Genomic DNA, 22816 nt, shown 5'->3' on the forward strand with positions numbered 1-22816 from the left:
ATGTGCAAGAAGACCCACAACAATGCTTTAGTCCCTGCGTTGCACCTAGTGCTCCCAGCATAGGCTTCAAATCCGTGGCGACCCTGACCAGAATTGGTGGCAGTTACAGTATAGCTCAGCATGTTAAGGTTCTGGGTAACTGATCAGAAAGTCCCCGCTCCACCAGGGTGCCACTGTTGGGCCCTCGAGCAAGACCCTTAACCCTGTTTGCTCCTGGTATGTCTTATTTCAGCTTCCTAATACACTTGGATATGTAAAGAAAATAATTTAATATCCTAGTAACCCAGTGTAAGAATCTAGCCAATGACAGAAACTTAAGCACTTGTGTAAGTCACTCTGGATATGATGCGTCTGCCTAATGCTTAATTGTAAATATAAATGCTCATAGAATATGAAGGATTGAGTGCAACGTAAATGTTGTTTTGAAACACGTGGAAATTTCTTTTGGTTTCAATTCCTTTTTTTTTTCTTTTTTTCCTGATTTTTAAGTTTTTAATACTCTATCCAATGGATACAGAACCCATTTCTGTGCAGTTTGTGAAATTTTCTTAGGGATCTATCCCTGTATAATGTCTGTATAATGATTGAGTTACAGAAATGAAAAAAAAGAAAAAAAACGAGAATAAGGACAATATACTCGTGTTGATGTATTTATTTAGGCCAGCGTTCTTTACATGAACACTTTCGTGTGCACTTTTGCATGGCCATAATGTCATGCTTCATATATTTTAATCCTGGAGGCTTTTTCTGACAAGAAAATTTACCCTACCAAATTACGCTATCTCGAGTTTTCTGCTGGGGGCATGTTCTCGTGTCACAATAATGAAGTGGACAACATACCACAAAATACTTGCAGCGTTGTTGTTTTTTAATGAAAATATGTAAAAACATTCTTCGAAAAGACAGCTCGATTAGGTCGGACAAATTACGGGAGCAAAGTAACCAAAGTGACTCAGTTTCACAAACATATGCTACTTGTGCATTATACAGTGGAGATAAAACACCTGCACATACCCACACTGTCTCATAGGAGCATGCATGCGTGCATGCATGCGTGTGTGTGTGTGTGTGTGTGTGTGTGCGTGTGTGTGTGTGTGCGTGTGTGTGTGTACGTGTGGTTGGATGTGTGGCATGTTTGAGTGCACATGAATTTTTAGTGCTCCTGGAAGTCATTGCATTTTACCAAGAACACATAGTTTCATCTCTACAGTGAATGCTATTATATAAAAAGTTTCTCAGAATGTCAACCTATGACTTTTTAGTTTTAGTGCTGAACGTACAACTGATTTTATATTCTGTTAATAGTTCTTAAAATATCATTTACACTGCTAGGCCATGCATTCTGCCAAACGTTTTAGATATATCAAGCACATTTATATACAGTATAGATATAAAAAAAAAAAAAAACAGCATTTGCCTACCAGTTTGAAGGTATGAGAAAGTGTATGCAAGTGTTTCATATCAGGGCAAAAGTATGTGTGTGGGAGTGGGCTGTGGTAGTTCAGTGGTTGGAGTGGTCATAGGAAGGCCATGCATTTAAATCACAGCACTGAAAAACCGCCACTCTGGGCCCTTAAGCAAGGCCCTTAACCCTCAGCTGCAAAATGTAAGTTGCTCTGGATAAGGGTGTTTACAAAATGCTACGTGTGTGTGTGTGTGTGTGTGTGTGTATATTGTAAATGCATAGTTAATTTATATGCATAATTGATTTATATTCTCATGTGTATAATAAGTAACTTGTGTGTGTGTTATATTATGCATCTATGCACATGTATCATATGTGCTATTGATTAATGTACTTATGTGTATAAGTATTAGTGTGTGTAAGTTTTAATGTGTGTGACCTATTTGTGTGTAAGTTAGTACTATGCATATATGCACATGCAGCATGTGTGCAGTTTATTTAAATTTTTATGTGTATAATTAGTAGTGCGTGTGTGTGAGTTATTACTTTGCATAATTAGTATTGTGTCTGTGTTAGTACTATGCATATATGCACATGTATCATGTGTGCAATTAATTCTTTTGTGTCTGTGTATAATTAGCAGTGTGTGTGTATTATCACTATGCATAATTAGTATTGAGTGTTATACTATGCATATGCACATGTATCATGTGTGCAATTGATTTAGTTGCCTGTGTGTAATTCGTAGTGTGTGTGTGAAAGTTATTACTATGCATAATTAGTATTGTATGTGTTATACTATGCATATATGCACATGTTTTGTGTGTGCGCGCGCGCGCTCGTGCAAGCAGTGTTGCTTATATCTGTGCTCTAGTAGTATAGTGTATGTGTGTGTGTGTGTTAGTACTATGCATGCATGCACATGTAGCATGTGTGCAATTGATTTATATTTTTAGATGTATAATTAGTAGGGTGTGTGAGTGTACTGTACAGTATGTGTGTGTGTGTGTGTGTGTGCAGTGTTCCTTATACAGCGTATATGCACCAGTATCGTGTGTGTGTTTGTATGTAAGTAGTGTTTCACATGCATGCGCAAGAATCGTGTGTGTGTGTGTGTGTGTGACTGTGTGTCGCATATACATCATAGTACACAGAAAATCTGACCGTGACTGCGTGCGCGCGCGCTTCGCCCTTTAACGGCCTTGCACGGGAGAGAGAGAGAGAGAGGGGGGGGGGGAGAGTACATCTTCGCTGTTGTCGCTGTTCTCGCCGCTAGGTGGCGCACTGGGATTTGTGCCAAGGCTGCGCGAGCGCAGAGCTGACCGGACTTGCGCGGTGTACGACAGAGCGCGAGCGCCAGCGGCACAGTGTACAACCGTAGGAGAAGCGCGTACAGGGCGCGAGCCGGACTGTGACCGGGTTATGGCACGAATCTGAGACTGAACCTGGAGCGCGTCCTGGTGAGTGACAGCGTGTGTATGTGTATGTGTGTGTGTGTTCATAGCTTACATTAGCCGTGTACATGTAGAGTGTGTGTGTGTGTATATATATATGTGTGTGCGTGCTTGTTTTGCGGTGCGGCGTTTCACTGAGCAGCTACAGCAGCATTATCAGGGACAACACAGGCTATTTCCTATTGCATTATAACTGCGAACACACACACACACACACACACACAGAGAAAACACCATGGCGCTTTAGTGTCACTCCACATCATCAAGCGCGCTGGTTACTGAGCTGGAATCTGAAACAGCGCCATGCATTCTCCCTTTAAACATGTCCTGTAGGCGCGCGGCCAGTGTGCACGCGGATTCTGCTACACCATGACATCAAAGTGTCCGTTTTTAGTCTACATTGTGTCACCTCTTCCTTGAAAAATTTTTTTAAAAAAATCTAAAAGAATCTGCGAGCCGAAGTGTCCTACACCGCATACTAGCCTCCTAAAGAGTGCATGAGAATAGTACACACAGTCCTGAACATGAACCTCCCTCCTACTGGTTAATAATGTAGTGTGCATTTTAAGACGTACTATAGATTTCTAGGATTTCAAGCTAGGCAGCTTTTTGTCTTCTGTTTAATATCGTACACATCAAAAAATAATGACTTTAATAACAGGGTTGTTATAGAAGGAGTTACTGGTACCAGCAGTACTTCTTAAAAAGTGTGCCATGATGTCATTTATTGGGATGTCAATATCATAGACATGTTGTAACAATATAGTTTCTAATCGAAAGGTTGGCGGTTAGAGCCCCAGCTCCACCAGCATGCTGCAGCTGGGCCCTTGAGCAAGGCCCTTAACCCCGCTCCAGGGGTGCCGAATAATGGCTGATGCTGCGCTTTGACCCCAGCCTATTTATATATTATCTTATAATTATAATTTATTATAATAAGCTTGACTTATAACTTATATATAATATATATTTGGCCACCCTGTAATGACATTGTATCTAAATACATAACCTTCAATATGGAGTTGGTCCCCCTTTTGCAGCCAATACAGCTTCCACATTTTTTTGAGGGCTGTCCACAAGTTTCATGTCCATTTATTTAGTAGAGCATTTATGAGATCGGCTCTGATTCTGGACAAGAAGGCCTTGCTTGCAATCTCTGTTCCAGTTGATCCCAAAGGTGTGCGATGGGGTTGAGGTCAGGGCTCTATAAGGGCTCGTCAAGCTCTTCCACACCAAACTCACCAACAGTGTGACACAGTCATGTTGGAGTCATGAAAAGGGACTCCCCGAAAGTTGGAAGCATAGGATTCTCCAAGATGTCTTGGTATGCTGAAGCATTAAGCTGGCCCTTCACTAGGGATAAGGGGCCTGATTGAAGCACCTGTATATAATAATCAAAATGTTTCATCTTCAGGGGGTTCGCACGGGCTAGCAGGGCCTCACAAATATTTTACAAAACACGGACCCTATCAGTACACGTTCATCTAAAATACATAAAGTATAATCCATCATCACATCAGATCATTTACACCGTTATAGAATATTAAAGTACAATTATCACCATGGAAACGTTTTGTCGTGTTTGAACTTTCCACTCACACAATACATTAGTATTCATGCAGTCATTGATTATTTATGTGAGTTATTGAGGTTTGGATTCAAGTGCCCAGTCAAATATTACTCAATAAACAAATCATAAATAAAACAGTATATATACGCCACATGACATAGTGTTGGGTTTGAATACCGTCGATCTAGACCGCTAATCTAGCTAACATTTTGTGGTTAGCTAAATAACACGTTTCGTGAATACCTAGGTTTTGGAATGTTTTGAGTGTTTTTATTGAAATTCTTTTATATACTGTCTTTTTGTTGCAAATTAACACTATAACAAAATAAGAGTACTGAACTGAACTTTCCTTGTTTTCGGGGTGGTACCTTCATGTATACAACATTGGCACATTTTATATTTAGTAGAATGTAGTGGTGAATCAGACGGTTACCGATCAGAAGGTCGGGGGTTCGAGTCCCGGCATCGCCAAGCTGCCACTGCTGAGCCCTAGAGCAAGGGCCTTAACCCTATCACCTCCAGAGGCGCTGTGTGCTGGTTAACCCTGCGCTCTGACCCCAGCTTTCTAACTGGAATATGTGAAAAACTTGTTTCACTGTGCTGTAAAGTACATGTGACAAATACTCGAATGTTAACATAGTAGGGATGGGATTATTATTATTATAACGATACATACAGTAGGTGGCGATTCGATTTGTATCGCAATAATGATTTTATCAATTTTTCCGATTTAGATTTTGTTACAATTCTAAACAAAAACAAAACATGATTTTGGGGTCAGTCACACAAAAGAACTGAATCGAAAACCCCCTCCTGCCTTCCATGCCCAGTATCTAGCATGAATCACAGTTTAATGGTCCATTTGTGTACTCTTAATTATCTTTATAAGGTACACTTTATCCAGTGTGCGGGCTGACGGCACCATTTCCATGACAAGGAGAGGTATAGTTTGGTATTATTTTTTTTCCCAGAATGCATTGTATATACTGTATTTGTAGCAAAAATGTTTATACATATACTTTTTTATAGCAACATGTGAGTGTTGTTCGAAAAACACTGTGAAGCCAACCAGCATTCTGACATGTTTTCACAACATTGTAGGAATATTATTTTTGTTCTGCCGACATTCTGTTAGCTGGTGTACAGTATACCTACAGAATATATGCAACGATAACAAACAATTTAGTGTCCGTGTTTGCGATATTTGATATCCTGAACGTTTTAGGGGGAATCTTTAAAAGTCAAAACAGCTGTGAGTGATCTATGGTGTTTTGCTGATAGTGTCATTTGCTGGTGGGAACGGGAACTTCATGAGAATCTTTTCTTTTTTTTTATCTTCTTTTTCTTCTTCTTCTTCTCCCTAGCCTTGTATTTGACAGTGACTCGCTATGTTTACTCATAACACACAACTTGTAAAGCACTCTTTGCTCCGATCTGATATTGTGCTCTGTCCTGTCTCTGTTATCTTTCCATCGAGCAAACAGACTCGGGCAGCTCAGAGATGCGGAGCCATCGGTGTTCGGCTCACTCGAGTTATTTGTGTTACTTGACTGTTTGCTTAACTGGGTGTCCTGGATCTCTCAGTCACACCCTGTGTGTGTTCAGACCAAGCTGCCACCATCAGCTCTGTACACAGGGTTAAATGCTGGACCTGGCTGAGGAGAGCAGGGCTGCAAAACCACCAAGAAACCACGCAGGTAAGGTGACCTCTTTAAAAAAACGATTTTTATTTAACACACATCAACCTAAAAATAATAATATATATATATATTTTTTTAAACCTTGCCATGTTTCTGATGGAATCGAATTCGGTTTGAAGCATTACAGATTCAAGGGCACTGCTGTGTTTTGACGCACGCTATTTAACTTTTGTTTCATCCAGGATGTCTTGGGTCAGCGGCTTTTTAGTCACCCGTGCGGACGAGCACAAGACGGCGTGGGGCGAGCGCAATGGGCGCAAGCGGTGGCGTAAGAGGGACTGGCGCCGACGCTACATGAGCTGCCTGGCTGACCCCGAAGCCGCCGAGGCTCCTCCCCACGCCGGAGCCGGCGCCGGAACGAGCACCTTCAGCACACGCTGCGTCTGGCAAGAAGACCACTACGGGAAGAAAGGAGACCTTACCATTGAGGATGGCGAATCTAAAAGGATGAAGGAAGAAGACGAGGACGAGAAGGAAGAGGACGGCGAAGTGGGCACGACCGTTTTAGGGTGCCTGTCGCAGCTCGTGCACGTTTTCCAGTCCAAGCAGTTCGAGTCGGCGAAACTGGAGCGCCTCTACCAGCGCTATTTCTTCCGGTTGAACCAGAGCTCGCTGACCATGCTCATGGGCGTGCTTGTGCTGGTGTGCGGACTCATGCTGACATTTCACTGTGTGCTCAGGACTCAGGATGTAAATGTCCCCTACGTGTCTGTACTCGCCGTAGCGATGGCGCTCTTCCTGTCCATGATGGTGGTGTGTAACCGCACCGGCTTCCACCAGGACTGCATGTGGATAGTGAGCTACCTGGTAGTGGCGGTCCTGGTGGTGGTGCAGTCGTTCGGCGTCTTCATGGTGGAACCACGGAGCGCCTCGGAGGGCGTCTGGACTTCGGTGTTCTTCGTCTATATCACCTACACACTGCTGCCTGTGCGCATGACAGCGGCGGTGCTGTGCGGAGTGGCGCTCTCCTGCATCCACCTGATCACAGCCTGGCGCCTCAACCTGGAGGACAGCTTCCTCTGGAAACAGGTGAGCGGTAATGACCTTCATGCTTTGTTGTCATCCAGGCGCAAGCGTAGCATATGGCATAGCAGCGGCATATTGCTAATTGGGGTGGGAGCGAAGAATGTTTTTTTTTTTTTCCCACCCTCGCTCAGTGTTTTCCCTGAAATAGTGGTGTAGGTGGAGAGAAGCAACAGTTTTTGTGACATTGAAAATCCACCAGCTTTTCCGCCAAGGTCTAATTTTTTTTTTTTTTCCTTTTTTCTTTTTTTTTTTTCCCTTCTCGGCTTTGTGAACGTACACTGATTACTGTACAGCAATTTAATAGAAACAGGCTGCTACACCCAAATACTAACTGAGTAAATGATTTAATCTGTAAACAAGTAACTCGGTTATGAAATGTGAGTCATACATCCGAAAGGCCATTAAACCGCTGATGATATACCGTTCGGATATTTTCAGAAGAATCAATAAGAACGTCCAACAAAACAAGTAAATAGAAAGTGAATAGCATTTCCGCCAAATTTATTGCCATGATACACACTGGGGACGTAGCCAATATAAACATTTTCATAGCTGTTCACGTTTGAGTGAACACACACAATAAAGTGTGACCAGACAGAAAACACGCTTGTAGGCTTTGTCAGCCAGATGGTTATTTTTTTAACTACTAAATATAGCAATTGGGAGCTCTGTACGTGAAACCTTGCTGTGTCTAGATACAGACATGCACCTCAGCCGCGGTGACTTCACATTAGTGCACTGCTGCAACAGAAAAACGCAACGCAGCTGTCGGTTTCTATTAGTCGTCTGTTAAAGCGTCATCGTTGCGAAACTTTCATTTATGTCCAAATCATTTTCCGTAACACGAAGATAAAATTACACATACAAAATAATAGGGATGGGACTCACCAAGGACCGGCCGATACAATATCATCACGATACATTACGAGTCGCGATATCACAATTTGATGAATATTGCATTTAAAAAATATTTTAATTTTATTTTAGTTCTTTCAGACGTTTCAGATCTGAGCCAACTACCGCAAAAGATGTTGTGCTGAATAGTTTAGAGTGGCCCACCTGCAGGATTATAGGGCAACAGCGACATCATACCACCTCAAATACAACATACAAAAATGTAAACATTCTGATCATAAAGATACTAAAGATTTGGAGTCAGTGTGAGGATAAATACATTTCCATGATATTTCAAATCAATCAGATTTCCCCATGTCTCTACAAAGTAACATCAATTCCACATTGGTTAAAATAGTTTTTTTCCACATTCTCAATTGGTTTTTTATTTTTTGAATGATCCGCTGTTCCCTTTTTTCAAGGCGGAGGTTAATTCTTGTTAATCCAGTTCCAAAGTCTCTTAATTTCTCACCATCCCCTCCTGCTCATGCACTGTTCCCTCGGCCAGAGTCCGAACATACAGTAGCAGCGCCATGACAGTTGCACAGGCAACCAGCGTTTAAAAGCGTTTGACAGGTTATACGTTTTGTTATTCAATTCCCACACCAGTAAGAATAGCGGTCATTCAGCGTCGGTTAGCGTGAGTCACCAACACTCGTAATCCATACGGACGAGTCGAATTTCAAAGCAGATCTTTGGGAGGAAGAGTCACGGGGAATGGATCTGGGATCTACAGGTTCAGATTGTTTACAAATAAGAAAAGCTGTGTATGACAGCTAGGTGTTTAAATCGATCTTTTGTCCGTCAAGTCGATTCCCTGAGTCAGCGGGTCAGTCTTCGATTCAAGCGTTAAACGGTATAAAACCGACAAATTACTTGAACATATACTACAGCTTTAGTAGAAAATATGAATTACTTGCATCTTTTACTAAATACTTTCAAAATACCATCACTGTTTCTTCATGTGATTTCATGGGTGCTTTGGTGCAATACAGCCACCTACTGGACTGGAGTGTAAATCAAATGAAAACATTTTTTTTTGCTTTTAAGGAGATATGACATTTAAACAATCAGGATCTTAAATTACACAAATAGCTAAAATAGCACTTTTTCCTGTTCCATAAATATCTCTTACTCTCACTCACTTATCATCTATACGGCTTGATCCTGTATACAGAGTCGCAGGGGGCCTGGAGCCTGTACCAGGAGACTTCATCCCAGAACGTACACATACACACACTTACACACACACATTACAGGCGATTTGTGAACGCCAATTAGCCTAATCTGCATGTCGGAAACCCACCAAAAAACGGGGAGAACATGGAAACGTCACGCACACGGACCCCGAGGTGGGAATCGAACCCAGATCCTGGGGGTGCCGTCTTGAACAAGAATAGATCCTATCAAAATACTGTCGAAATTTCATATTTCCCTTTGAACCTGGCCTGAGCTGTCATGCCTTGCAAAGATTTCGGAATTCGCTTCCGTGTCGGATAGCTTCATGTCTCAGGGAAATGAGAATAAAATAGAACCAGAACTGAAATTGTCGTGACGTACCTGCACAGCAGTTCATATGGAGTCTTTCACTTCTATTTCACTTTCCTTTTTTTTTTTTTTGTTAAACCACATGCTATGGATGAAACACATGTAAAGGTGAGACATATTTCTAGTCAGGGAAGTCTGCAGTTTCCAGATCTACTACCAGTTAAGGGTTGGACTTTGAACTCGATGGTCTTTTCTGATTATTATTTCTTTTTACATCATAAGCCAAAGCTGAAGGCGTCCAAAACATGCAATAATCTCATTTAAACAGTTGATATTGAGATGTGTCTGCTACTTACTGTATGCTCTGTAAAGCATTTATAACGACTCTAATCTGAGGTGCTGTTTGTTAGTTGGTGATTTCTGAGGCTGGTGACTCTAAATGAACTTCTCCGCAGCAGCAGAAGTAAAGTTTTGGTCTTGTTTTTCTGGGTTGGTCTTCATGAGAATTAGTTTCATCATGGTGCTCGATGGGACAATACTGTTCTTACAAGAACTTCCAGAATGTTATTTCCATGTCTAATATGCATATCTTCAGCCGTTGTTGTTATCTAATTATTTAACGAGATACGTGTTATTTCATAGTTTTAAGAAAATCCAGTATTGTTCTAGTATGTAGAAAACAAACCCAAACTTGTGCCCAAACTTTTGACTGGTAGTGTAGATAAAAATGAGCAAACTTTGACCGTTTGCAGATTTGTTTTTTGTTTTTCCAGCTAGACAAAAGCTCTGTCTCTAGCAGCACCTAGACACACCTCTTGATAGTGTTCATCCGAACCCCATCCCTTTTTTTTAATTGCTAATTATCAGTAGTGCTGCTAATCAGGAAAAACGAGTAATAAATCAATACAAGTAAAACATCTTCCACATGCATGCGCACACACCAATCCAGCAACATTTTTCTACCTATTAGTGAAAAATAATATCGCTTTATATTGTGTTACGTTGTAATAAAAAGTGTTTAGAGGCAGTTTGAGATTTTAGTATTTATAGTAAGTAGCTTAGTAATAATTATACTCTTGGAATGCAAACCTACCGGATGATTTTGAAGCTTCGAGGAAGCACGTCTGTTTATATAATCGTAACACAAACCATGTAATAGTTTTTTCAATGTATGCAAATCAGATGGGACTCACTTCACTTCCCATGTGTTTCACTTTTACAGGCTAAAATTAGTTGGGAGAGTCAGGCAGCATGTTTACCAGCTGGACATTGTCACGGGGTTTCTGTGAGTTCAAACAAAGCCTCTTAGCAATCTTACTGGAGTAAAAAAAAAAAATAATAATTGGGGCTTAACTGAGTTATGTGCTTGATCGTGCCGGAGAAGAAGGCATGCGTTTGGGTTTTGTTATAATATGCTTATTTAGATTGACATATCAGTGCAAAAACTTTATGATAAATCATTCTTATGGTGGCTTTGGGCCATATAACACACACACACACACACACACACACACACACACACACAGGTAAGTGAGAGTCCAGAAATCCTGAATAGGTGTTTTTTTTCTTTTAAAGTCCCATAAGGGCCAATTAACTCCGAGGTCTTGCGTGCACATCAAAAATGAAAGCAGCTTACTTTGATCTTATTCTCTCTCTTTTTTTTTTTCATTTCCTTGGTTCTCCATCTCTTTATCAACAGAGTACTCTGAGCACTGGGGCTGCTGAGTTATTCATCATGAATTTACAAAGCTTGTGCTGTTCAGAGTCCCCCCCCCAGTAAGCTGAATTGTGAGCTCTGTGCTTATAACCCAGCGTGATAGAAATGGATCAGGGGGATCGGCTGCTGATCGACTGTCCTCGTGTCTCACAGCTCTGTGTCCTGCCACGGTTTCAGCATACATTTGGAATCAAGTTCCAGCCCTCTGGTCGATCAATGCAGGGAGTAAAGTCCACCGGTCTTGGCGACGTCATGCTCGTTGTGGTGTTTTTTGCTTGGGGAAGGGAGGTCTCGCCATGATGATACAGGATCAATGACACACAACGCGGGAAGCAATGCAGATCAGCTTGACGCCTAAGGGGGGGGGCTGATTGGAAGAGCATGTGATTTAAGCAACTATCCAGTTGTTGTGTAAGTGCATTTCCAGGTAGAGAGGTCCCAACATTTTCCAGAACTCTTTTGTGCTGCGTTCAACTCAAACCTAAACTCGGGCTTGAAAAATCAAACAAAAACACACTCTCGATAGAAAGGTGTTCATTTTGCGGTTTTTGCGTTCAGCACACGGCTTCGTATAAACATGGATACTAGCTATCAACATGGGCATTGTCGACAAAGCCTGCTTCTCTACTTTTAAACGGGATTTTAGTATTATTTGCTGTCATCAGCACACAGACGGACAATGGTAATAATACCTAAATGCTGACTCCACCTCTTTTACTAGCACAAAGTGACAAGGCCGTGCAAACGTTTGCCATGCACATTTTTTATGATGTGATCCTGATATAGAGAGCAACATTATAAATGCATTATTGATGCAATTATTTGAAATGAATTATTGACATACCTTTCTTAGTAAAGGTACGCCAATCAATCAGCCAGTGAACAGAATTAGACGGTCTTCGGCTCGATGAGCTGTGACTGGTGACCAGCCAATCAAAAAAAACAACAACAACAACAACAAAAAAACATATTAAAAAACAAAAAATTTGTTTGTCATGCCATCAGAAGATTGTGGGTTCGAATCCCAGCTGATGGGAGCGGATTGGCCAGGAGTGGCTTACATGCACGCTCACATGTACCGTAACAACCCCAGTCAATCGTGGGACTCTTATAAGGAAAATCCTTTCACCTTATGGTGTATAAAAAGAACCGGACAAACCCTCCGCGATGTCATCCATAGGTTGCCTCAAAAGCGCAACTCTGAGAGCTCTGGTTGTTGCCATCCTGGACTTATTATGCAAAATTAGACATTAGTGTGCATAAAAGAATACTTTTTCCACTTTTGTATTAGCCAAGGCTTTAAACAAGCCAATTAGATTTTTCCCCCAATGTGACCTCATATATGTTGATCTCCTCCCCTGTGGGCCGAACAAGCCCAGGGAGAACATGCAAACACCATGCACACAGAGGCAGGAATCAAACCTGTGTCCCGGAGGTGCACGGCGACAGTGCTAACCACTAAGTCATCGTGCCGCCTCTGTAGGAAATGCTTTTGAGAAAATAGAAACTCTGACTCAGCCAAGAAACTCGTAATCGGGGATCTCTGTTTCTCAGTGCTTGCAGTCGCATATATTAAATCCTTTTGAATATAAGGGCCTGAAGGTTGCATGGGAGAATAGAAAGCAAACAGAATATCATGTGGCACACATCATACGGCTAATGCTACAGCAGCTACGCGTGTAACTGCAGATAACATTGATCACCACCCGATTATATCTTCCAGTAAAGCCGCGTTTCTGTATTACGTAGAATACAGAAACACCCCACTGCTGTACAGTAAACCGTTTTTATAAAAATTTCTTGAACGTGTTCCGGTTAACACTTAAGCTTTTCCACATTGCAACCTGGAAATGAAATCAACTTAATTGGGATTATACAGAATGTCATGACTCACAAAATAACCCATAATTACGTTTCCTTCTGATTAATTGTCTCTCTACCCGGTCACTGACTTGCGCTGGAGTCGTGCCTGTTTCATGTTTTGTTACGTTCTTCTTTTTTTCAACAATGTTTCATTATTATTATTATTGTTATTATTATTATTATTATTAGAAATAATGCCTTGTTTTTAAAGCATGCGGTTTTTAATGAGCACATCCTGACTGATACTTTTCCCAGAACTTTGTTCTGTTTATAATCGCATGTTCTCGAACAACCTCTGGGGTCTTCCAGGAAGAGGAACTACATTGATTTTTCTTTTGTGGGTGATTCCGTGCAGCGTTATGACATCAATAAAGGTTTCCAGTCAGTTTAAGGAGGTAACAATATGAAAAAAGTATATAGTATATAGTGTTAGGTATGTTTGGAATACGTCGGCCACCATGAGCCACTAGAACAGCTTTAATATGTCTCGCTATAGATTTCTCTGGACCTGTAGAGGCTGTAGGGCTGATCATCATTCTTCTAACAAACCCTCTTACCTTGTACTTGTACGCTTAACCTGCAGCTTTGTCACTCCGCGTCAGTTAACGCCGATGGCGGTGACGGGACGAAATATTGAAGCCTGAACGAGACGTTTAATCTCTGGCCGTTTTTAACATTCGCGATCTACTCGAGAAACGATAACCTCACTCATAGGTTTCACAATAGGAAAGGATTTGCTGACTCTAGCCTTTCGTCATCTGCACATCTGTGCTTAACTATTTATCCTCTCACACACATATACGGTACACACACGCATCCATCATCGCCGCTGCCAAAGGAGACGGTCGGACCTGTTCGCGTTCAGCGTGACTCTACAGTGGAAAAGGCTGCCAACGTTTTTTAATCATTTTCGCACGTGCGAAAGTCCCGGTTCAGCGTGATCTTTGCATGTTAGAACGCCATCAGGCTGTAATTGCGCCGCTTTCATGAAAAATGAAAGCACTGTGTTAGATAATGAAAAGGCATTTAGGCTTCGGGTCCTCATTTTTTGTCTGTGTGTGTGTGTGTGTGTGTGAATATGAGGCCTGTTCGGTCGCAGCGTGGGATGGCGTGTGCATGTCTGCTTGCGCGGGGGGACATGCCGCTCCCAGGCGTCACACAGCGACACAGGCCGAGCCGAGGAAGTCCGCTTATCTGCCGAGAGCACATCAAGAGCATCTGTCTCTTTCTCTTGCACTGGAGGGTACAAGCAGTTCAGCCTCGACGTCCACTGAGACAATAGCAGTCTTTGTGAGGATATGACGGGGTGAACGTGATGGAATGTGTTGCGGCGACCCTGCGAAACAGTGCCGGAATGAAAGAAAAAAACGGGGACAGTGCATCTGACTTGTATGCTTGAGAACGGGGGTGGGGGGGGACGCCTCTATTACTGGCCCTTATTCTCCCACTGCGTTTTTCTTTTTCGCCATGCTGTCTGCCCGGCGTGACAAGTCTGTTGTATGCGTAACAGCAAACGGCATAGTGCTGCATTTAATTTTACTGACACGTGTGGATTTATTATTATTTTTTTTATAAATTGCTCTTAACAGTACCTTGTATGGACTAGGAAAGTGCACGGATGGCCGGGTTTTGCTCTGTGTATGTGAGTGTGTGTGTGTCGGGTAGAGTCAAATGAAATGTTTTCCATAGAGACCTGCCGAAGTAACACGTGGATGTACGTTGCTGTTAACCCCTTAACCCCATACTTACCGTACAGCATATTTTGTTACATATCTGTGACCGCTATCTCATACGTCGTATCCAAAATGTGTAGAAAATCTGTAGAAATTCTTCTGCGCTGTCCTGACTTTACTGTAAAGATCACCCTCTTCTCCTGCGCAGGAAAGCGCAGCCCTTTGCGGCACATGGGACGAATTCGTTCACGGTCTGGATGCACTCTAGCAATGGTTGTGTGAAGATCTGTCATCTGGAGTGGAGAGAAAAGAGAAAGAAGGAACAAAAGGAGAGAAAAACACGTCGGATAGAAAGCAGTGCACGAACCTCAGGCCCGGGTGCCAATACTTTTGAAAAAAAAATTTAAAAATAATTATCCGTCTTGTGTATGTACAAAAACTCCACACAATATCCAGGTGCTTAATCGGAGTTTAACGGGTGTAAATCATCAATCAACATATGAGCGGGAACCTTTTTTTATACGGCACGTGGTATCAGTAGCAACCAGGGAGATCACTTTGTACATACTGGTTGAACCATTTTCTTACCTTCCGTTTTTTTTTTTTTACATTTAAAAGCAACTGGTTGCGTATGTGCTACAGGATGTAGTGTTGTTGCCTCACAGCTCCTGCATTCAGGGTTCATCAATCCTGAGCACGGGGTCGTGTTCATCAATCCTGAGCACGGGATCGTGTCTGCTCTTTATATTGGAGGGTTTCTTCCTGGACCCTACAGTTTCCTCCTACCTCGCAAAAAAACATGGCTGGTGCAAAATTTCCCATTGATCTGACAGAGTATAAATGTGTGTAAGATTGTGTGTGTGTGTGTGTGTGTGTGTGTGTGTGTGTGTGTGTGCGCACGCTTCCCTATGATAGACTTGCATCCTGTCTCGGATATATATATATATATTCCTGCCTCACGCCCAATGATTCTGGGAGAGCCTCCAGATCGACCAAAAACCTGACCAGGATAATGTGTTTACTAAATGAACTAGATGAACGAACGCACGGTCTGAAGCAAGCAACACATTTTCCCAACACAGCTTCTCTCACACACACATGCAGGTTATTTCAGCATAAAGATATTGCAAAAGTGTTTAAATGACATGTCAACGGAATCACTTCAACAGAAGTCAAACCTGAGCGAAAAAGAAAGGCGCAGTGAAAGAATGTAAAAAAAAAAAAAAATAGAATATTGCACAAGTGTGTGTGTTTGTGTTATAACATCCAGTTCCAGATGTGGATGCAATCCTGCCAACTTTGAAATATTAGCATCGAGCTCGAGGTTTCGGACACAATCTCACGCACGCTCGGTTTCTGTAGCTTTTCTTCCCCAGTCGAGCTGTCGGATTTATCTTGATGGATTTTAGTCCCGTGTAGTTAATGTGTACTGTAAAGTAAACCACCGTTCTGTGTGTCTATGGTGTTGTTCCGGCATTTTTCCTTTTTTTTATGATTTTTTTTTAATGTTACATACATCTTATTATATTGATTCAGTTTTTTAAACACAGCTGTTGTTTTCTCGAAGCCGACTGGTCAAAAAGTGTTGATTGAGTTCTATACCAGCTGTTTGGATGGTAGTCTTGGCCATAATTTAGATACAAGGTCTGTATGATGGTAATACAGTGACATACAGTACACAGACACACACGGCCCGGCCAAACAAAAGTCACGTCACACACTTTCAAAAATGAATGCGACCACCTTTTAGCTATGATAACGGCTTGTTCACTATGCATCGCTTTATGCGCTTCCCATCTCGTCCGACACGCCCATTACTCTGGAGTAGGGTCAATCAGACCTCATCAGTCCATGTGACCTTTTCCCATTGCCCCGAAGTCCAATCTTTTAGTAAACTGAAGCCTTTTTCCCAATCAGCCTAAGTGGTTTTCCTATGGCCGCACAGCTGTTTAGTTACAATCCTGTGAGGTCGCGATACACCGTGTATGTGTTAATGCTCTTACTATTACTATTAAACCTACCTGTGATTCCTACTAGTCTTTTTATTATTATTATTATTATTATTATTATTATTATCTTTTTTTTATGATGCATTTTCACCAGAAGTGATCTTCATTCATTTTCTTTTTTCCAGCCACATTTTTTGACAAAGTTTATGCTTCATGCATTTTTTTATTTATTTATTTATTTATTTGGATAGATTTGACCCCAATTCCATTAATGTCCAGTGTCAGTGCTTCATGGGAAAAACCTTAACTTTGACAGGGAGAAAATTCACGAATGTTTTTTTTTTGCCGTTCTGCTGAAAGTAACATCAGGAACTTGTATCACAGATGTTCCACAACATTTCAATAATTCTGAATAAGATAATAAGGTGTCATTTCTTTGATAGATTAAAAACAAAATGTTAGTGTTGGAACTTGCCAGGGTCTAAGACTCCCTTTTGCACTGGCCACTTCATACTTTCCTAATCGTTCTATAACAGCACACCCCGGCTGTGTTTCATTCTTTCCTTGCATTCAGTCTTGGCAACACATTGTTTTTTTTTTCTGTTGAACTCTATACCTGTGTATTATGACTGTAGAGTTGGGAAAAACCTGCGGTAAAAGAACACCAGCGTCTGAGAACGAGGTTTTATATATCATGAGTTAAAGCGCTGATTTAAAAGACTTTTGTTTTGCGTTTTTTTTTTTTTTTTTTTTTTTAAACTGATGTCACTTAATATCATGTTGACTACACCAGATCATCGGATATGTCTTTCCTTATTCTCACATCACGACGTTTCACACGTGATGCCAAGGATTGCTGCATGTCGTTAAAATGGTACCTTACACAGTGCAGAAGGAAAATCAAGCTGCAATCATGTAAACAGCCCAAGTGGAAGTTTCTAATAGCCAATTGTCCGTAGAAATCTCCTCGGCAATCCTAGCGAGCTCCATTTCTGTTCCACGATGGTGAGCTGATTGGTTGTTGACAGCTCGTGTTTGGAAAATCCATTGCAATCTGTAGCTAAACTAACAATGTCAGATACATTTTCGGGTTCTAACTAGGTTTGAAGTGATTGCGGCTGTCTGTAGGACTGAAATGGAGAAGCGGACGTTATCACTGTCCATTTGTCTGCCTGGCCATAAAGCACCTCATGAGAGGATAAAAGGTCAGGATTAGATTCAGAGATTCTGAGATGTAGCAAAATGCAGTGTTTGTCAAGCACATATTCCACCCCAGGATTTGGAGAAACAAATGTTCGTCCTTAAGAATGACTCGATCATGAAATCCGGTCGTTGCTTCACAGCCTGAAACTGTTTCAGGATAAAACTTTGCTAAAGTTGTCGGAAAAACTAAGACATCATGACTCCAAAGCGTACCGAAAGGCGTGTTCCATCCGAGCCTTTTCCGTCCCAAACCTAAGCTCAGCATTCATGTTGTTGTTGCGATGCCAGTTCTCCTCATTATCTTTTTGTTGATTGAGGTTTTTGGACGAGAACACAGGGTCCTGTACTGCCCTTCAGGGTGGCATCAGGGTTTTTCGTTTCGTTACAGATGAAAGCGTTTGCCCCTCCACCACCTTTTTGGAACATTGTTGTCTCGAAATGTCTCCATCTGGACATCAGAGCTTTAATTGTGGCTTGGTGAAACTCCAGACTATGGAAATGTCATGTTAGTCATTTCCAGGATGAGAGATTCACTGACTTACAAAAAGGTCATTGAATGTGAACAATCATGTTTTGTACCTCAGAAAATTGGACCACCGATTTCACCCTGTAGCGAAAGCCCCAAATTAGTCAGAATTTCTACTGACTAACTCAGGCCTGAGTGTATATTTTAACATCCAGTAAACATTTGGATTTATTCATTTACCAGATGTTTAAGGACAAAGGGTTTCGCTCAAGGGGCCGATATTTAATCTCTGGCAGCCGTGGGATTTGAACTCGTTCGGTTTTAGATTTCCTGCTTAAAGCGCACAAGAGTTTTTTTTTTTATTTAAGAGAGAATTAATAATTCTGTCCATTAGCAACGAGTTAAGGAATATCATACAACAGAGTTCCACTGTGCACCTGAAGTGCATTGTTTCCATATAAAAGCATGCTCTGATATGTGTGCATTCCACTTGCAGTATATTACAGCAAACGTCTCTTTTCTATAATGTTAAATTTTTTAATGAATGCCAGGTCGCAATTATTATTTTTTTGGGGGGGCGGGGGAGGGTCGAAGGGTTTGGGGGACGATTTTCACCTGAATTCTCACCTGAATTCTCACCTGTCTTTTTAATGTCCTCCCTCATCAGCAACAAATCACCCAGGATGGCCTCCTGCTCATGTACTGTCACGTAGAGGCGTAACACATTTAAAGGAAAGCGCTATCCTCCCCTTCCACTTGCTCGGGCTTATGGACGCATGATTCTCTAGCGTCTCTGCGATTGAAGTTGGCGAGTAAGTAAAGTATGAAACCCCACACAAAGAGAGCACAGATAGTCTGCTCTCTAGTCTCCCGGCTACAGATTGTCAAACTCGGGATCTCCGGATGTCACACATTCTCTTAACAGATTATAGTTAGATTTAACGTTGTGGATCATCTCAGAGACAAGTTGGAGCCTGTTCTTCCCAATGTCATACTCATTCCCACACCAGCCTCTCTCTCTCTCTCTCTTCTCTCTCTCTCTCTCTCTCACACACACACACACATACACACACACTTTCTCTCTCAGCCTGTCATTTGACTGAGAAATCAGCAAGTGCAATCCCCGCTGTGCTGAAGAACTTCTCATGTTGGACAACTTTGTGTCTTACAAAGCACTTACAGTACATCAGAGACTCGTTTCATAAATGTTAAATAAAAGCCATCAGCACATCATTGATACATTTTACTTTTGCTAAACTGCAACTATGGAGCGCATTAACATTGGAAATACTGTATGAGTGAGAAGCTGCAATTATGGAAAATATAATGCACATCTTCTGGCCAATCAGATTAAAGAACTACAGCCACACTGTGGTGTAAATAGATGTATTATACCGTATCTTTAAACCCTCCACCGCTTTACTATTTGAAGGATTGCATTTCTACCAAATCAATTTCTTTCCCTAAATTTCTATACTCTATCTTGCAGTTGATGAAGCGTGTTTGTACTACAGAGCTGTTAAATTGATTAAAGTATAGATTTTTAAATAACAACATAGATCAGACAGATGTATATATATTGATGTGTTTGTTCGTAAGTAATATTGTTTCCATAGTAACAGCTCAGTCACATGGGTTTGTATGGCAGATCCAGCGGGACTCCTAGTTGTAGTATAATTGTAGCAACGTTTTGATGACGTCCAACATCGGGACTGTTGTTTTTGACAGTTAGAATGTTTTCCATAAATGATGTTGAGATAGGGTTGAATGTGGCATGGGTAGCTCAGTGGATAAGGTGTTGAGCTACTGATCAGAAGGTTCCAGGTTCAAACTCCAAGTTGGGCCCTTGAGCAAGGCCCTTAACCCCTTAACTGCTCAGATGTATAATGAGATAAAAATGTAAGTCACTCTGGATAAGGGGAATCTGCCAACTACTATAAATGAATGACTGTAGCACAACGTTGCAACCTTCGAACAACTCAGTTTTAATTTTTATTCGGAGCATTCACACTGTTTAATATCAGTTTGCACCGCGTCCCTAGTCCCTTAATCTCTCAAATTCCTTCCAGGAATCAAGTCCAACTGGGAACCTTGGCGGCTAATAGCAACCGTTGAATTTATTCCCATTTCACATAGGGCTGCAACTAACGATTATTTTGATAATCGATTAGTTGGGCGATTATATTTTCGATTAATCGATTAATCGGATAAAACCTAACCGCTTCTTTCATTAGATATTTCGCTTATAACTATTTTAAAAAAACATAAATCAGGGTATTATTTATGTATAAAAATAAACTTTAAAAAATGCAAAAGCCACATATAGAGTTAATAATGTTTAATTTGGACATTTTAAACCTTAAATGAAATGTAGTATATAATATATACAGTATATATATATATATATATATATATATATATATATATATATATATAAATAGTTAAAAAATACACTGATATATTCAGTTGATAAGACAAACAGCTAAAATAATGTAATTTTGTATAATAAAATGATGTATGCATAAGTAAAACCACAGTAAATTACAAGTTAACTTTGTAGTGGACTATAAAAAAACTGTATAAATGCAAAAAGCTAATAGTCACAAATGTACTATTATTTGCATTCGCTGAAAATCACAACAATCACTAAATGTAATATTCTACTGTTATTCACACCGTGTAAATTAAGCTGATCTAAAATAGCGCCATGTAACTAATCACTATTGCTCGTGAGGTGATTGCGCAATGTAATGCTCGCGAGTAGCGCGTGAACAGATCTAGCGCGACTGTCCCGGAGTTAGCAAACAGTTTAAACTAAAAGCACTTAAACTATACAACTTTTACACGATAGACATACAGTTTTTACTGACCCTGCTGACGTTTCGCTATCCGTAACACCAACACGTTTTCTCTTTAAGTGTTAGTGCATGACATGCCGTTACAGCTCGGTCTTGCATAGCGTGCAGGTTACCGTCTTCTTAGAGGCGTTTAATGTAAATCGCTCCCGGACCCTGGAGGACTCGGGGCGCGCGCTTTTTTTCTGCCGGCGGTTCTGTAACCTCCATCGCGCGAGCGGCTGTGTGTATTTGTGCATCTTGGGGTCGCGCTTCTCAGTAACGTGCGCAGCCCAACTAATCGATAACGGCATTCGTTGACAACGAATTTCATTATCGATAATTATCGATTTTATCGATTAGTTGTTGCAGCCCTAATTTCACAACCAAGGTGGGACATTTGGTCAACATTCACATGCGCATTTACACACTACAGGCAATTTGGAAACGCCAGTTAGCCTTATCTGCGTATCTTCGTATCTTTGACTGTCGGAGGAAACCGGAGTACCCGGAGGAAACCCTCCATGCACGGGGAGAACATGCAAACTCCATACACACAGAGACGGGAATCCTGGCCGGGAATCGAACCTGGGACCTGGAGGTGCAAGCCGACAGTGCTAACCAGTAAAGCCAGATTTAATATTTTGGTAAATGACTGTATTATCTGTGGTGTTTGTTGTTTTGTATACGCATTTATTATCAGCGATAGAATATTCCCTAGAGGTCCAGTTGTAAGCGCACAGCTATGTCACGGCAATGACTGGCATTTGATTCAATCTCAGGCCATCAATTTGTAATTTTTGCAAGATTGCGTTCAGCATTATCCTATGTTTACCTAGTCAACATTGTTCATCAAAGGAATTTTAATTTTAACAAACACTCTAATACCAACCTCTGTAACATCCCGCTTCACATAACCTAAGGCTAATAAACCTCACCGGAGGTGAGACTTGCGTGCAACCTGATTGCAAAAGGACCTGCGATGTAAGTGAATAAATGTAAGAAAAAAAAAAATTATTATTATTATTATTATTATTATAATTATTAGGTATTGGACTGATTGAAATGGTTATTTTTTATTGCTCATATGGAGAGTATTTCTGTATGGTCTTGATATAAATTCAAGTTCGTAGAAAAGAGTTTCCAGTGATAAAGTAGTTACAGCAGGGTTTCTGCCAAGGGAATGTATTCCGTACAGAGGAATTTGCTTTTCCAGTTTCTTGATAACAGTAATGACAAGCTGTGAGAGAGAGAGAGAGGAAAAAAATATCCTGGTTATAACTTACAGGTAAGTGATAATAAGATAGGACCAGCTTGTCTGGGGCTGACAGAATGAAACTAGAAATAAAGAAAAAGTATGAAATGATTGATTAATTAGTTAAATATTCGAGCAATTTATTTGGCAAATGCATGTGGTATGAATGGAATTAACCACTTTGGGACATCTGTTACACATGTGTGCCTCAGACTAAAACAAAACAGACATGCAAAACACTCTGTACACTACAGTGTGGTCTTTTTGCTGATAATTAGAAGAACAAACATAGTATATAATACCAATAGGGTAATAAAAATAA

General features: G+C 41.0%; 1 protein-coding gene across 2 annotated transcripts in view; it reads left to right on the plus strand.

Moving 5' to 3' along the window:
- The first annotated feature begins 2751 nt into the window (after positions 1–2751).
- The window catches only part of adcy6b (adenylate cyclase 6b), a 74954-nt gene continuing 54889 nt past the window's right edge, over positions 2752–22816 (plus strand). The window contains exons 1-3 of one of the 2 annotated variants that reach the window (XM_053482440.1): positions 2752–2865; positions 5911–6123; positions 6309–7155. In XM_053482440.1, coding sequence (XP_053338415.1) covers positions 6310–7155 — 846 coding nt within the window. In that variant the 5' untranslated portion in view covers positions 2752–2865; positions 5911–6123; position 6309. Of the gene's footprint in view, positions 2866–5903; positions 6124–6308; positions 7156–22816 lie in introns of both variants that reach the window. The other variant, XM_053482441.1, reaches the window with a different exon arrangement.

The sequence above is a fragment of the Clarias gariepinus genome, chromosome 22, assembly GCF_024256425.1.
Source record: "Clarias gariepinus isolate MV-2021 ecotype Netherlands chromosome 22, CGAR_prim_01v2, whole genome shotgun sequence".
NCBI classification, from domain to species: domain Eukaryota; kingdom Metazoa; phylum Chordata; class Actinopteri; order Siluriformes; family Clariidae; genus Clarias; species Clarias gariepinus.